Source organism: Nematolebias whitei, chromosome 7, assembly GCF_014905685.2.
Source record: "Nematolebias whitei isolate Nwh7 chromosome 7, NemWhi1, whole genome shotgun sequence".
In the NCBI taxonomy this organism is placed as follows: Eukaryota; Metazoa; Chordata; class Actinopteri; order Cyprinodontiformes; family Rivulidae; genus Nematolebias; species Nematolebias whitei.
Genome location: NC_056504.1, coordinates 2,277,145 through 2,294,437, shown reverse-complemented (window position 1 = coordinate 2,294,437; position 17,293 = coordinate 2,277,145). Strand labels below are relative to the sequence as shown.

The window sequence follows — 17,293 nt, the reverse complement described above, 5'->3', positions numbered from 1 at the left end:
AAATACAACAGTTGTAATAAATACAACAGTTGTAATAAATATAACAGTTGTAATAAATATAACAGTTTCGATAAATATAACAAAAGTTGTAATAAATATAACAGCAGTAATAAATATAACAGTTGTAATAAATAGAACTGCGGGTGTCATCAAAGGTGTAAGTGTAAGTTAAGGTGTAAGTTTGCCAACCTGTACATGGAGGAGGTAGAAAAGAGAGCCTTGACGTCCTTTTCAGGGACACCACCAAGTCATTGGTTCAGGTATGTTGACGACACCTGGGTTAAAATCAAATCTCAGGAAGTCCAACATTTTACTGACCACATCAACTCTGTGGATAAATACATCAAGTTCACACGAGAAGATGTAAAAAATGGCAAGTTGGCTTTCTTGGACTGTGAGGTCTCAGTCTCTGATAGAGGACATTTGCAAACTGAGGTGTACCGCAAACCCACCCACACAGACCAGTATTTGCAGTTTGACTCCCATCACCCTTTGGAGCACAAGTTAGGAGTCATCAGGACTCTGTACCACAGAGCAGACAGCGTCCCCACTAGCTCAGGAGCCAGGCAGAAGGAGAAATCCCACACAAGACGGGCTCTAGAGCAATGTGGATATCCTAACTGGGCCTTCCTGAAAGCAGAGAAGAAACCCAAACAGGACTCCAGTCAGCCATCAGGTGAAAAGGAGGAACCCAGACCCAGACCAGTGGTCATTCCTTATGTTGAGGGGGTATCAGAGAAACTGAGACGTTTATTTTCTAAACATAACGTCCCAGTGGCTTTTAAACCCCAAAATACATTAAAGACTGGTTCATTAAAGATGGAGGCCATCTTTGTGAAAAGAAACCGTCCATCATTAAACAGGGGTGGAGCCTCCGGGTTCAACTGTCCCCCTCTTACAATGCTGTTATTGCTAGTATCACTCAGCCCTCTGTGAACAGTAAACAGCCATCAGGTGCTAATGATCCATTGTTAGGCTGATGGTCCTTCTTGAGCATGTGATCAGCTGGTTTTGGTTGTCAGCAGCAAACTGGTTGATCCACTCTGAGAAGGTGCTATTTAAGAGACTGAGCTGAATACAGCACCTCAGACTGAGGAAACGAAACGTTTGTACATTTATTTTGTTTTATTTTTTTGAATGTCCAGAGGACCAGATTTAACTTTTTTATATATTTAAATGATGTTTCTCATGAAGCTTGAGGACAATAAGGTGTGGGGTTTTAAAGACATTTCAACTTTAATGCACCTGAACTCACTGTCTCTTACACCTGCAGCGTCTCACAGCGTCACAGTTACTGCTAAGCTAACATGCTACAGACGTAGCTCCTCTCGAGCATCCTAACATGAATATATGTTTATGATCAACCTTCCTGGTCAACAACTGCCCGCACTAAGCATAGCTAAAAGCTGGCGAGCGATCAACACAGAGTTGTCTCCCCATCTTTCACCTGTGTGTGTTCTGCCGAGGCAGGAAATTCAGAGGAGAAACTGCTGAAATGTAGGTAACCAGGAAAACCAGGAGTGGATTTTTAGTGGTTTGAGTATTTTGTTAATCAAGTGGAATGGAGTTGTTCACAAAGGAAACGGCACCGGCTGAACTAATGGTAAAAGTGGGGGGTCCAAATGAACGTTTTTTGAATGTGGGGGGACACGTCCCCTTCACATATAATGGTTGCAACGCCTATGATACAAATGAACAAAAATATGTTTAGAGCAAAATTATTTGTAAAAATAACAAGGCTATTGTAATTGAACGCACTGCTCGCTTCGGCTGTTGTAGCTTCAGGTGCTGCAACTTCTTCCACTGTAGATGAGAGCAGGTGTGGAGAGGGACGCACACGACCGGTGATCCATCCATCCATCTGGTCAGCGGAATTGCGCGTCCAATGATCCGGTGATCCATCTGAAGCTTAACAGAACCTTTTTTTAACCTCTTTCAAGCGGCCGGTCGGACCTGAGCGTGCACCTGACTAACATCAGCACGTTTCACTGTGCTACCTTTGTAGAGTGAGTTCTCCCACTTTTAGCTTTTGTTTGATACTTTACAGCTCCATTATGCCGCTGGTTGTGGGCCAATTGCAAATCCTCAGATGTGTGATAAAAGCAGGGCGGGCGGGGCCACGTGTACAATTGTTGCGCAATGCACCAGCGCTACTCTCGTCACAGTCCGATTGCTGCACTCTTCTTTCTTTCCTCATCCTCTCAACATATAAACTTAGTGCCTCCTCCTCTATAAGTAGATTAACACAATTTTATATGTGCATTCTTATTTTGTTTTCTTTGTGCTGTATAATTTGTAAAACCGTATCAAAAGCCCGACCCTCCTGTCAGATTCGGGCCAAAAATGTCAGATCCATATCAGGCTGTCAGGAATTTTGGTCAAAGTCAAGGATGCTCATCACTAATGTAAAATGAATGTTGAACCATGTGTGTGGGTTCAGAGCTCTTTTCCCTCTCAGAGAGGAGCGTGCATGTGCAGCTGAGGGCACACTGAGCCGACAGCTGATCAGCTATTATAAAGACGAGCAGACAATGCAGCACGTTGCAGATTCTCTGTACTGGGCTCCACGCAATGTAGAACTTCGCTGCATCGTGTCTCTGCCCTAAAATGTCTTCTCATGTCCTTAAGTGTGGCTTCTTTGAGTAATGAGTATGACTAGAGGATATTTTTATCTAACATTTTAGTCGTTCGAAGCTGGCCCCAGCATCACTTCGAACCTCCAGGTTTGATCTGAACCATGCACGGGGGGGGGGGTAATCTCCTGAAGTGAAAGTCCTCAGGCTTCAGCTGCCGTCTTTTCGTGAGGCCAGGTTGCTGTTGGTTCGAGGCTGACGGGTGTCGACCAGAGTGAAATTATCCTGAGGGCCAAGTCAGCATGTTTAAAGTAATCTAATGGCCTCACAGAGACTTTGAAAATACATTTCCTTTAGAACAGGAAGAGTTCTCAGAATTTTTCTCTTATAGCGTACTTAACGTTCTTGATAAAACATGTCTAACAAAACTCTTTAGAACTTTAAGACATACTTTCTCTAAACTGTATCCTGGGACAATAACCTAAATTTGCAACAACAAAAACGTTATGTTTGCTTTTGGAGTCTTCAAGTGTTCATTCTACTTCTGGAAACACAACTTAAAGCCAGGGGGGTATTTGTCCAAGATGTTTGATTGATTGATAAAATGCAGGTTTTCATCAACTTGTTTTTTTAGTTAGGAATTTTAGGGGTCTGGATGATGGTTGTCCAGGGCCACACGGGGCCTGTGAGCCACATGTTGCCCACGTAAATGTTAAATGGACTGTACCTATACAGCTCCTTTCTATCTGATCCAGACACGCAAAGCTCTTTACAACAGTCTGTGCCTCATTCACCCGTTCATACAGCTCTATACCAGATCTCTACAAAGATTAGTCAGTGCTTTAGATCACATTCAAACACTGATGGGACACACATCGGAGGCATTTATGGGTTCAATGTCTTGCCCAGGGACACTTTGGCATGTGAATGCTGGTGGAATCGAACCCCCAACTCTCAGATTGGAGGACGACTGCTCTAACCACTGAGCCACAGCCGCCCACGTGTGTTAAAGCTTCACCTCCTGACGGTTCCTTTAGACTCCTACATACATACAAGCCATCCTGCAGCACCTCCTCCTGTTTAATCTCAAGAAACGTTCAGATCGGAGCTGTCCATGCTGGTTCTGATCATGTAGTGGTCATCCCACTTGCCTGCTTTTTTCATCCCCCCGTTCTGTTTTTGGTCATGAAAACATGAAGCTGGGATCAGTGTCCTCATTGTTATCAGTGCTGGTGTGTGTCAGCTGAGCCATGTGGATGTGTGTGTTTGTGTCGATGTTGGAGCATCTTGATGTTGTTGCCTGCACCGTCCTCAGAGCCTCCTTGTTGTCCACTTCTCACAGTCTCAGTCCCGTTCAGTACATCCAGTTCCTCACTGGGCTGCCAGCGAGTTTCCAGACTGTTTCCAGATGTTTGCCAGGGTTCTCAGTTTCCTCCAGAGTTATTTCTGTCAAAAACATCCAGTCACCTGGAACTCGTGTCAGTTTATTTTCTGTGAGACAACCTCGTAAAGATCCAGCAGTGAGATCTGGACTTCACAGGACCCATGTCCACCTGGATCCAGCTTCAGGTCTTCATCCTGCAGCAGAGCTCTTCCTCAGTCAGCATTTTCTAGGTCTGAAAAGTTATGAGGTAAAAACAAAAGACTGTGAAAACATCAGTTTTCAGACTTTACTGCCTCTAGAATTTATAAAAATGTAAATTTCTTTCAGTTGTTGAAACGTGAGATCATCAGGAGATGGAACACCCATTTATACCGTTCATCTTTTTCACCAGTGAACACTTTGATCATTTAGCTGCTTGAGTTAATACATTTAGTCAGATTTATTTGTTGGGTTGATGAGAATTTAATAAAATAAGATCAAAAATATTTAATGTAGGGAAAGTTTCTTACATTTCATAAGTAGAGAGGGTGATATAAATAGATATGTGTTTTTATGTTCTAAAATGAAATCAGCATTGGAAGAAACAAACTGCAGGCAATGTGACTAGATCAAAGGTTGTAATCTCTCGACACATTGTAGAATCAGAAAAGTATTTAACATCACCTAATTTTACATGAGTTTATACGTACAGGTGCTGGTCATAAAAGTAGAATATCATGAAAAAGTTGATTTATTTCAGTAATTCCATTCAAAAAGTGAAACTTGTATATTATATTCATTCATTACACACAGACTGATATATTTCAAATGTTTATTTCTTTTAATGTTGATTATAACTGACAACTAATGAAAACTCCAAATTCAGTATCTCAGAAAATTATAATATTGTGAAAAGGTTCAATATTGAAGACACCTGGTGCCACACTCTGATCAGCTGATTCACTTGAAACACTTGTAAAGATCTTTAAATGGTCTCAGTCTAGTTCTGTAGCTACACAATCATGGGGGAGACTGCTGACTTGACAGTTGTCCAAAAGACGACAATTGACACCTGCACAAGGAGGACAAGACACAAAAGGTCATTGCTAAAGAGGCTGGCTGTTCACAGAGCTCTGTGTCCAAGCACGTTAATAGAGAGGTGAAGGGAAGGAAACGATGTGGTAGAAAGAAGTGTACAAGCAATAGGTATAACTGCACCCTGGAGAGGATTGTGAAACAAAACCCATTCCAAAATGTGGGAGAGATTCACAAAGAGTGGACTGCAGCTGGAATCAGTGCTTCAAGAACCACCATGCACAGATGTATGCAAGACATGGGTTCAGCTGTCAGATTCCTTGTGTCAAGCCACTCCTAAACAAGAGACAGTGTCAGAAGCGTCTCACCTGGGACTGCTGCTGAGTGGTCCAAAGTTTTGTTCTCTGATGAAAGTAAATTTTGCATTTCCTTTGTAAATCAAGGTCCCAGAGTCTGCAGGAAGAGAGGAGAGACACAGAATCCATGTTGCTTGAGGTCCAGTGTCAAGTTTCCACAGTCACTGATGGTTTGGGGTGCCATGCCACCTGCTGGTGTTGGTCCACTGTTTTCTGAGGTCCAAGGTCAACGCAGCATCTACCAGGAAGTTTTAGAGACTTCCTGCTTCCTGCTGCTGACCAACTTTGTGGAGATGTAGATTTCATTTTCCAACAGGACTTGGCACCTGCACACAGAGCCAAAGATACCAGTACCTGGTTTAAGGACCATGGTGTCCCTGTTCTTAATTGTCCAGCAAACTCTTCTGACCTTAACCCGATAGAAAATCTACCGAGTATTGTGAAGAGGAAGATGATACACCAGAGCCAACGATTCAGAAGAGATGAAGGCCACGATCAGAACAACCTGGGCTCTCAGAACACCTGAGCAGAGACACAGACTGATCCACACCGTGCCACGCTGCGTTGCTGCAGTAATCCAGGCAAAAGAAGCAACAACTAAGTACTGAGTGTGTAGAGGAAATGCTCGAGTGGTCTAAACACCTTTTAATAGGTGTTATGCTAACCGTTCAAGGTTATGTAATAAATGTTGACCGACCTCAATCAAAAGAAATATGAAAGTACTTGGCACGTTGTTTTCCCCCTCACTCAAACAAAGACAAGAATTTAGTCATTTAAATACACAATTCTGTAATGTTTAATTTTATTTTTCCTTCGTTACTATGGCAACCCCAGTTCTGGTATTAGTTCTGGTATTACGGCAAAGTTTGGTTCTTTGTTAGAGATTTCCATTGGAGACTGAATGCATGTCTTCTCAGAAAAGAGGATTAATTAGCACAGAGAGTTAATTATTATATTCAGTATGTCAGGATGTGTTGACTCCCAGATTTGTAGATTAGCACACAGAGAGGGGTGTAAGAAACGGTTCCTGTTTCAGAACAGAATGCAGAATTTGTCTTGACTCAGATTAGTAGAGAGAGTGAGGGTAGGAGACACTGTCTTGTGAGGATGTTTTGTCTTTTTGAGTGACATTGGTTGGATGCTACAAGTGCTGTACATGCTCAGACTTTTCAGTTGGCCAACATTTCTAAAAAACAACAAAGTCCATGCTCAATAATCCAGGTATTCAATCCAACAGTTTTCAGGCAGGTCAGATGACTTGACTGAAAAATGTTGGATTTGACAGTTTGACAAGACTGTCAACAAGGAAGAGGGTCGGCAATGGAGGAGGGGCGTACCAAAGAGACCATCTTATCACAAGCAGAACTGGTTTGTTCCACTTTGGAGTAAGCTGTTGGGGGAAGAATCAGTTTTGTGTTGTGTGTTTCCTTGACTGATGAAGCCTTCTGGATCGAAGACGAAACGTTTCAGCACAAAAAAGAAACTGTCCAGATGACCTGACTGAAAAATGTTGGATTTCTAAAAATCCCTTTTTATAATTGGTTTTAAGTAATATTCTAATTTTCTGAGATACTGAATTTGGTGTTTTCATCAGTTGTCAGTTATAATCATCAACATTAAAATAAATAAACATTTGAAATATATCAATCTGTGTGTAATGAATGAATATAATATACAAGTTTCACTTTTTGAATGGAATTATTGAAATAAATCAACTTTTTCATGATGTTCTAGTTTTATGACCAGCACCTGTATGTTACAAGCTGGTGTTCAAATCATTCTAAATTTGACTAGAAATGTAATAAATGTTATGAATTTTGTTGAGACCCTGAGCAGCTTCTCTGAGCTGTTGTTTGATGTGTGATGGTAGGACTGGGCCCCGTCTTCACTGATCCGGTCCAGATTTTCAGATGTCAGAACGGTTGGCCCATGTCTCCAGCAGCAGCTGCCATTCTCCGAGGTGTGCAGCTTTGTAGTGAGAAGCAAATGGTCGTGCAGAATTTGCCAGGAGTTCGTGCACAAGTGCGTCAGTTCTGCGATTCCCAGCAGAAGAGTGTCACTATGGTCCAGTTTGTGTCCAGCTGGTGTCCAGCAGTGGCAGCCCAGTGAGATTCTGCTTCATGCTGTTACTGTAACGCTGACCGTTTCACTGCAGGACAGGAGCTGGCTCAGAGGCTAAAGAGAGGCGCACGCTGTGAAAATAAATGAGTTTTGTTTTTTCCAGGTGAGACATTGTTGGTTTGGTGCATGTGGCCTGCCGTCACTCAAAGCTTTAGTTTGGCTGAATGATGTGAGTCCGCAGCCTGAACGCACCAGTGTTTACCCGTCTGCTCCCTCTGCTCCGCAGGTGTCTCTGCTGGAGTATCGTAAGAGGAAGCAGGGCGGAGTTCGAGACTCGGAGCTAATGGGAGGAAGCAGCCACGCCCGGCCCGGTTCCTACTACAGCAAGGACTCCCATCATTCTCAGAGTCCGGCCTCCCCGCACCACTCTTTCTCCTTCTCAGCTCACACGGCCGCTGTCTCACAGGTAGAGGAGGTGAGTCCCTCAGAGCACCACGGACCAGCTGGGAAACCCAAACATCAGGAGAACAACAACCAGTGGTGAGAACCTGATCTTTGTCAGCACCTGACACTTTGAGTTTTTATTCTTGATCACAGAAAACACTGATATGTGCTTTTTACAAGGATGGTCCCCACCACTGTGGAGCGTCTGAGGGAAGGCCAGAGGGTTCTGGAACGGGTCCTGAGGAACTTTAAGATGGAGCGGGTCTACAAGAGGAGCGACAGCTCCGCAGAGAGAGAAGCAGGTAGCCTTTCCTGTGACAGGTGGTTTGGAGTGGAGTTCTGATCCAGCAGTACTACAGCTGGTTCTGGTGTTTTCAGATGCAGATGGATACAAGATTGCAGCAGGGACTGTGGTTTCTTCTTCAAGGAGTCCACTCAGACACAGCCCCCCCGTCTACTCACACCAGGTGACCTGTGCTACAGCTGTCCACACAACAGACATGTTCTGCAGTCATTTAATGGAAGATTTCTGTCCTCGATGTTTGCTTTGAGGTAGTTGAAGTAACTGAGTTGATCCAAATGTTTGGAGTTCTGTGACCAATCCAAACTCAGAGTGGTGACCACGCCTTGATGAGACCCGATGAGCTTCTGATGCATTGGTAGTTACTGTCAGCTCTACAGTAAAGTTGGGGTCAGGCTCTCACAGCTGTAGAGTCCAAGCTGCACATTTTCAGTGGCAGTCTCACTGAGCTGGGACTTGGGACACCTTTGTGATACGTACGCACCAGGACTTCTCCTGTGTTCGTTTCCAGACACTGTCCTGCAACCAAACAGCAGTTGTGGCTCAAAGAGTTAGGTTCTTGCAGCAGAAAATGGAACGGGAATCTAGGGGTTGAGTCCTGGCAGAACAGAATGTTCAAAGAGCTCAACATTGATTGTGTTGGCTGAACGGTGAAGCTTATACATCCAGGTTTCCATACAGAGACCACAAGTACAGCTCAGGTGTCCCAGGAATACAGATGAGGTCACCCATCAGTCATGGCTGGCCATCGGTGATTGTTTTTAGGGTGGTGGGTAGGGCTGAGTACCAAACGTTGGTTCTTTTATGGTACCGACCGAACTGCTTCAGTCGGTATATGTATCAAAATACGCCTCTTCCTTCTGTGTCAAGTTTTGGTGTTTCAACCACGCGTCATGTTACAGCCAATGAAAGCTCTGCAAGGCAGGAAAAAACAGGACAAACACATATGTGGTTACGCCCACAGACGGGTTTCACTTGGTTTCTAAGGCAAGCCTTAATATGCAGCGCCTGAACATGCACGGAATTTAAGAGCGTAAAGTTTCTGTGTTTGTCTGCAAGGAGAGCAGACCGCAGCCTCCTCCTCTCAGCATTAAAGTCAGCCTGTGGGTGTTAGAGCCCGAATGGTCTGATTCAATATCTCCCCGACTGGACTCTGCCTCACACCGAGGACGGAGCTGTGTCTGAGTTTCATCTGGTGAGTTTACGTTTGTTAACGTTACTGCAGCTTAACACGTGCATCACAGTGAGTTAAACTAGATTCCATGTAACGCTAACTTTAAGATATTGGTGTGTAAATTTATTTTATGGCTATCTATGTAGCTAGCTAAATCAGAAGTTAACTAACTGTTGACAGTAACAGATGAATCTTAGCTTGTAAAAATGTGCTCATTTATCGGGTCAACTGGTTAAACAGTTCACTAATGTTCACTGTTTCTCCTCACGGGAGCCTCTGACCCTGATGTGATGTGAGGAGGACAAAAGGACAAAAGAAAAGTGAGGTGGGGGCCACAGGACAATCACAAACTTTGTTGTTAAGTTTTCTGCCTTTTTCTACAGTGGAGGCTGCATGGTGGAGGTAAGTAAACTGTAAAGGATGTTGTTGACCAGTTAAATTTTTATCTCTCAGCCTAGATAATGTTTTTTGATCAATAATAACACAACCATGTTGTTGCTGATGTTTTGTTCTCATGTCAATTAGGGAGATGATCAGAGCCCTGAACCCCAGAGAACCACAGAGAAGATTCAGACAGAGACACAGAGGTGCAGAATCTGCATCAACCCTAACCTTATTGAATCCAGTGACCTGCTGGTGGGATGTGAGGGACAATATGTCAAACTGACAACCAGGTATCTGTGTGTGCAACAATCATCATCTACAGCCTCAGAGTGAACATGTTCTACTGCTGGAGACACCATCAGCCAGGAGCAGCTGGTTTGTGTCCACAGAAAACAGACATGATGTTTCTGAATAAAAACTGTTCAGTGAAAAGGTCCTCAGTGTGCAGCAGTGAACATTAGACACTGACATGTCACTGGTTTGAAACTGGTCTTTTGAACTGGAAATTATTTATTTTTATGTAAGAAAACTGCTTGGAATAGAAAAATACTAAAGTTAAAAAATAAAACAAAGATTTGTACTGTAATGTGTAACGTAATTTTATTCTTGTTAGAATTAATAGTAATTATAAAATTAGTACCAAAAAAAGTACCGTTCAGGAACCAGTATCGAAGTGAAGGTACCGACACATACCATTTTTTTTTTACGTACCCAGCCCTAGTGGTGTGCATATTGATGACAATACTTTCCACATTATTTCAACTGTAGTAGTCCCTCGATTATCGCGGGGGTTGCGTTCCACACACCCTCGCGATAGGTGAAAATCCACAAAGTAGTGACGTTACATTTATTTTAGTATTTATATATATTTGAAGACTTTAGAAACCCTTCCCACACTTAAAATGTTCTTAACAATGTTCTAAACATTCTAAACAGCAGGAAACACGACTCATGACCGCAGAAGGACAGGATCGTCCCTTAGCACTTACAGTTGGCTGTCCGCAGCTACGAGGAGCTCGGCAGACTGCTGGGAGGAGTGGCCATCGCTCTGGGAGGAGTTCTGCCCGACATTCGGGCGGTCCTACAGCCCCGGACAACCGAGAGACCAGCCGAGTTTGGGTGGACGGATCGGACGGCATCTGCAGCCAGTTTCTTAGGATCCACTGTGGGATGGACCTTTACAAGAGATTCTTCCTGCCTAAAGTCATCAGCATCTATAACATCTCTTAATGAAATGAGGATAACGAGTTACAACAACAAATAATTTCCCTTTGGGATTAATAAAGTATTTTTGAATTGAATTGAATTGAATTGAATTGAACTCTCTGGACCAAAGCCTCGGTTCATTCATTCATTCAACCTTGATTTAGACAGATAAGTAACATTGAGCCTAGAAAAACACCTGGCACAAACAGCATATAGTGAAATAGACATTCCACAGAGGGGGGGAGACGATGAGAGCGGTGAGCAATGATTCATGGACGCTCTTGAGGGCACTGTAAAAGTTCTGATAAGGATGGAATAATCAGCCAGTTTCCTCTGGTGAGATCCATAAACATTCTCGAGGGATGTCGAGAAATGGCCAAGAATAACATTTATGAGAATCCAAGAGTCTTGAAACGATGACTAGGGCTGGGTACTTAAAAAAAAAAAATCTGTATCGGTCCCAGTGTCGGTACCTTCACTTCGGTGTCGGTTCCTGGACGGTTCTTTTTTTCTGTACCAATTTTGTAATTACTATTAGTTCTAACAAATAAAATTACGTTACACATTACAGTACAAATTGTGAGTTTTATTTTTTAACTTTGGTATTTTTCCATTCCAAGCAGTTTTCTGACATAAAAATAATTACAAGTCAAAAGACCAGTTTCAAACCAGTGACACGTCAATGTCTAATGCTCACTGCTACACACTGAGGACCTTTTCACTGAACAGTTTATCTTGTGTGTCTCCCTCACATTCCACCAGCAGGTCACTGGATTCACTGAGGTAGAGTTGATGCAGACTTCTGCACCTCTGTGTCTCTGCCTGAATCTTCTCTGTGGTTCTCTGGGGTTCAGGGCTCTGATCATCTCCCTAATTGACATGAGAACAAAACATCAACAATAACATGGTTGTGTTATTATTGATCAAAAAACATTATCAAGGCTGAGATATAAAAGTTTAACTGGTCAACAAAATCTTTTACAGCTTAACTTACCTCCACCATGCAGCTCCACTGTAGAAAAGACGGCAAACTTTTAACAACAAAGTTTGTGATTGTCCTGTGGCCCCACCTCACTTTTCTGTCTGTCCTCACATCTGGGTCAGAACCTCCTGTGAGGAGAACATGAACATTAGTGAACTGTTTAAGCAGCTGACTGGATGGATGAGCAGTTTTACAAGCTAAGATTTATGTTACTGTCAATCTTTAGTTAGCTTCTGAGTTTAGCTAGCTACATAGATAAAATAAATTTACACACTAATATCTTAAAGTTAGCGTTATTTCACCGCGATGTACGTGTTAAGCTGCAGTAACGTTAACAAACGTAACAAAGTCCATGCTCAATAATCCAGGTATAAAATCCAACATTTTTCAGTCAGGTTAACAAACGTAAACTCACCAGCTGAAACACAGACACAGGTCCGTCCTCGGAGTTCTTTGATGAAGATGAGTCCGGCTGTGGACTGTTAATTCAGTTCGTTTCACACACACAGAGACTGACTAACGCTGAGAGGAGGGGGGGGGAGGCTGCTTCTTGTCTTCTTGCAGAGAAACACGGAGCAACTTTCTGCTCATAAATTGAAGCCGTTCGACAACACACGCGCTGCACACATGAACCCCGTCTGTGGGCGTCACCAGCACCACAGACATACATTATACATAGATTAGGTGTGGCAGCTCTATACAGCTCTGGGTGTAAACACGTAGTCTGTTTCGTCACATGTCTGGTGTTTTACCTGCCTGCGTGCTGAAACCACGTGACACCTTACAGCCAATACCGATACTTGACACCGAAAAAAGAGTGACGTTTCAATACATAAACCGACCGGTGCAGTTCGGTCGGTGCCATAAAATAACCTTGGTTTGGTACTCAGCCCTAGCTGAAACCCATGTCTTGCATACATCTGTGCATGGTGGTTCTTGAAAGCACTGACTCCAGCTGCAGTCCACTCTTTGTGAATCTCCCCCACATTTTGGAATGGGTTTTGTTTCACAATCGTCTTCAGGGTGCAGTTATCCCTATTGCTTGTACACTTCTTTCTACCACATCGTTTCCTTCCCTTCGCCTCTCTATTAACGTGCTTGGACACAGAGCTCTATGAACAGCCAGCCTCTTTAGCAATGACATTTTGTGTCTTGCCCTCCTTGTGCAAGGTGTCAATGGTCGTCTTTTGGACAACTGTCAAGTCAGCAGTCTTCCCCATGATTGTGTAGCTACAGAACTAGACTGAGACCATTTAAAGGTCTTTACAAGTGTTTCAAGTGAATTAGCTGATCAGAGTGTGGCACCAGGTGTCTTCAATATTGAACCTTTTCACAATATTCAAATTTTCTGAGATACTGAATTTGGAGTTCTATTTCGTATAGTCTTCGCCCTTTAAGACTGTCGCTGATGGGTTTATCCCGATATGTGAAGCATTGCACTGAAAAATTTAGTCCACGCCCACCTGCTGTGTGGGCCCCACCCGGTCCGTATAAATTACGTTAAGAGCGGGAAATCGGCTCCCATTTTTTCTTCAGCAAGTTAATAGCACTGTCAGAAGAACAAAGAAGGAAAGTTGTGTAGATGACCAACCTTTGTTAAGAATGCTTGGCCCGGCACGTCGACCTCCGGTCGTCCAGTGAGCTCTCCTCCCCGAGGGGAAGCTGAAGAGCAGTCTTGTTTCAAGGTAAGCGCCGAGGAGTATTTCTCAGTGACAGGTCGCTACACGCTGGACAACGCCATCTTGTAATTTTCCTCTTATCGCCGACCCTCGGAGCGAATCGGATGGTTCCTCCGGGACAGGCAGCGCTCAGCTGCAGCCACCGCTGCTCATTCCCTCATGGAGAGTGTAGTGTCGGTGGAGGGGGGGCTGAGCGAATGCTCACCTCATCCCACCTCGTTTCGCATAGGCGATCACACCGCTCCCGGCCGACGGCGCCCTCTGGGGTTGCCTGGCGTAACCCAGGAGGCGGCTGACATGAAGGGACCCTTTTTTACGTCCCACGCCTTTTCCCGCCAGTTCGGATTATCCGGCGGGAAGGTTGTTTTTTCTAGGTTCCTCCGGTTAGCGTAACCCAGATGGTGACACCGCTCTCCAACTGAGCTCACCAGCATGCGTTCCAGACGGCTGCAGCGAACAACACTTTACGCTGTTGGTGTACACGTTCAGAGGCGGGAAGAGACGGTGGGCCCTCTGACCTTTGGCTCGCTCCGCTCTCGTAGCGGCTGTTCGCTAACGACGCTATTGGCCCCTGCAGTATGCTCCGTCTACAGGGCAGCTGACGTCATCCCCAACCGGTGCGCCTCTTTTGCTGTCTGCCGCCCCGCATCGCAGCCGGAGAACGAGGTCCCAGAGGTTCTCCTGGCTCATCACTCCACCTTCCTCTCAGGAGAGCTGCAGAAGCTTCTGTTGGAGGGCCTTTTTCATCAGCGAGAGATCATTTCAAGATGCTCCATGGCTGCACAACGCCTCCCCAGCTCTGCTACGCGAGCCCCTCCCGTCAGACGTCCTCGGCATCCGGAAGTTCAAATTTTCCCGGACTCCGCCATAAGGGGGCCCTCTAAGACAACAAACAGAGCTCAAGGGAAGATAACCAGGTGTCACATCAACTTTTTCATGATGTTCTTGTTTTATGACCAGCACCTGTAGAGTTTCTTGTGCACAGAGAATGTGCGAGCAGTGCACGATTTGCACATGTGCACAGGTTAGAGGGAACAGTGAAAGTAGAGGCATGGCAGCTGGCCTGGGACCCTAAAGTCCCAGGTTCGATCCCCTGTCACTGCACACCTCGTGGTGTCTCTGGGCAGCACACCTCATCCCCAAAATGCCCCCTGGGTGCCTTCAATATCTGCCCACTGCACCACCTGATGGTGGATGGTTTAAATGCAGAGACTACCATTGTATGGAAACCTACAGTGTTGACATTATTATTATTATTAATAAAGTGTTGTGTGTGTTCAGTCCACAGACGTCCTCCAGCAGACCGACAGCCCTTCGTCCACCTACAGCCCCACATCAGGACAGAGTTTCTACTCCCGCCAGTCCTCCTCCAGTCCCACCCCACCATGTGTCCCAGACTCCAGGCAGCCCGGGGGCTCCGTACACCAGCAAAGCGGCAGCAGCAGCCACCTAAAGACGAGCAGCCTGGGGGGGGGGGCAGCCTCAGGACCGAGGACCCACGGTCAGACTAAAGTAGACCAGGGTGTTCAGCAGGCCTCTAGCCCGGTTCAGGTGGGGCTGGAGGTCGGCTCTAGACTGCAATGTGCCCCTGGACATTACCCTCAGCAAGTGGGGGCTCAGTCAGTTCCAGCACGCCCCCCTCCAGGTAGCTGGTGCAAGGACACAGTCAGGAAGCTGTTGGGACCTCCTTCATGTTGAGTGGGGGGGTCAGGAAACACATGATGGGATGAAGAACTTCAGCTTGTGCAGCGTTTCCTCTTTTCATTCTTCAGAAACAGTTTCTGCTCCAAAATCAACCTTCAAGAAATGAAAACATGAAAAACACCTGGAGGAATGTTGAAGACACAGGTCCAACTCAAATCACCTCCGTTAGAAACACGTTGGCATCAAACGGGACGGATTAAAAACATTCTGCGGAAAAACGTGGGAACAAACCCTGCAGGACGTCAGGTGGACCTCCAGAACCTGCAGGACGTCAGGTGGACCTCCAGAACCTGCAGGACGTCAGATGGACCTCCAGATCGACCCGCTGGGTTTTCTACAAGATGTCCAGTTGTGTTAGAAGAAAGAAGGTCCGACAGACTCTACGGTGGTTTGTAGTTGTTGGGAGCTCCTCATGTTGTTCTGCTGTTTCATGGTTCTGGTTCTGTTCTCCCATCTCGACTGAAGTCTTCAGATTTATTTTAGGACTCGACTGTAGAACTGATTTAGGATGTCTCAGCAGTCTTTGTGCTGAGTTAAACATCCTGTTCTGGTTCTGACCCGTCTGCGTTCCTCCATTAGCTGAGGTCTGCTCAGATCAACAGAACCACAGAGGTCCAGTCCAGGAACACAATCTGACGTTAAAGCTGTTTGTTTTTACTGCTGTCACTCTGGCTGTTGTCCGATCCGTCTCTGAGAGGAACCAGACCGCTGGGGGTCCATGAGGAACCAGACCGCTGGGAGTCCACGAGGAACCAGACCGCTGGGGGTCCATGAGGAACCAGACCGCTGGGAGTCCACGAGGAACCAGACCGCTGGGTGTCCACAAGGAACCAGACTGCTGGGAGTCCACGAGGAACCAGACTGCTGGGGGTCCACAAGGAACCAGACTGCTGGGAGTCCACGAGGAACCAGACCGCTGGGGGTCCACGAGGAACCTGAGCTGGGGGTCCACAAGGAACCAGACTGCTGGGGGTCCACAAGGAACCAGACTGCTGGGGGTCCACGAGGAACCAGACCGCTGGGGGTCCACAAGGAACCAGACTGCTGGGAGTCCACGAGGAACCAGACTGCTGGGGGTCCACGAGGAACCTGAGCTGGGGGTCCATGAAGCTGCTCCGTCTCTTCTTCACAGATCAGTGGGAGGGAATAGACGGTTCTCCAGATCACCGTGACACCCCAGCCCCTGTTCCACTCCGTTTGAGACTTTGAGGGCCAGATGTGGGACAGCTGTGTGAAAGACTTAAAGGGCACTCCCCACCCTGTCCTGCCCCCGGGGGGAGTTGATGAATGTTGGACAGATCAAAGACGTTAAAAAGTTGAGGCCAAATCGAAGCAGCACCTTAAACGACCGACAGGACGCTGGTTCTGTTGTACAGACCCAATGTGCTCGACCCGGTTCAGTTTCTGGCATGGTGTTGTTGTGAAGGTTCTGGAGGACCACCTGACATGTGCTCCTCCACTCTTGTTTTTGGAAACATCCTGTTTTCTTCAGTTGTTTTTTATTTCCACAGATCAAAGTAGAAACTATTTGAATTGTTCTCCAAGAGATTTAACCGTAAAGAGATCTAAAGCTTTTGATAATAAAATCACTGTGGTCCTGGACTGTGCAGCTGTCACCTCATTGAACCTCCTCACAACTTCTACATCTCTCCACACTTCCAGCATTTTTTGACCACTTTCATCAAATGACCACTTTCAGCCACAGTTTTGTGATGGATGACAAAGTATTAGAGTTAAAAAATAAAACTAGGATTTCTAACATGTTTATGCTCCTTCAGTGTGCCCTGTCATGGAGCCAAGAGGGGGGATTCTAACACACACACACACACACACACACACACACACACACCCGGGTCTGTCCATGCATGTGAGCGTGAGATCCAGAAAAATAAGCAGGGTACCGACTTCCATGTTGGTGTGTGGAAACATCTGGGTGTAAGAAAAGTTCCTAATCAAAGGAGGGCTGCCACGTCATCCCAATCCAGCATGACCACCGTGTGTGTGCATGCACGTGCAAACTGACCACACATC

The 17,293-nt window shown here is 45.6% G+C and overlaps 1 protein-coding gene across 1 annotated transcript in view; it reads left to right on the top strand.

Annotated features, from left to right (window-relative positions):
• The window catches only part of setd5 (SET domain containing 5), a 113,933-nt gene extending 98,591 nt beyond the window's left edge, over window positions 1-15,342 (top strand). The window contains exons 22-25 of the mRNA XM_037678536.1: window positions 7,675-7,928; window positions 8,013-8,134; window positions 8,211-8,299; window positions 14,840-15,342. Coding sequence (XP_037534464.1) covers window positions 7,675-7,928; window positions 8,013-8,134; window positions 8,211-8,299; window positions 14,840-15,256 — 882 coding nt within the window. The 3' untranslated portion in view covers window positions 15,257-15,342. The remainder of the gene's footprint in view (window positions 1-7,674; window positions 7,929-8,012; window positions 8,135-8,210; window positions 8,300-14,839) is intronic.
• Window positions 15,343-17,293: the final 1,951 nt, after the last annotated feature.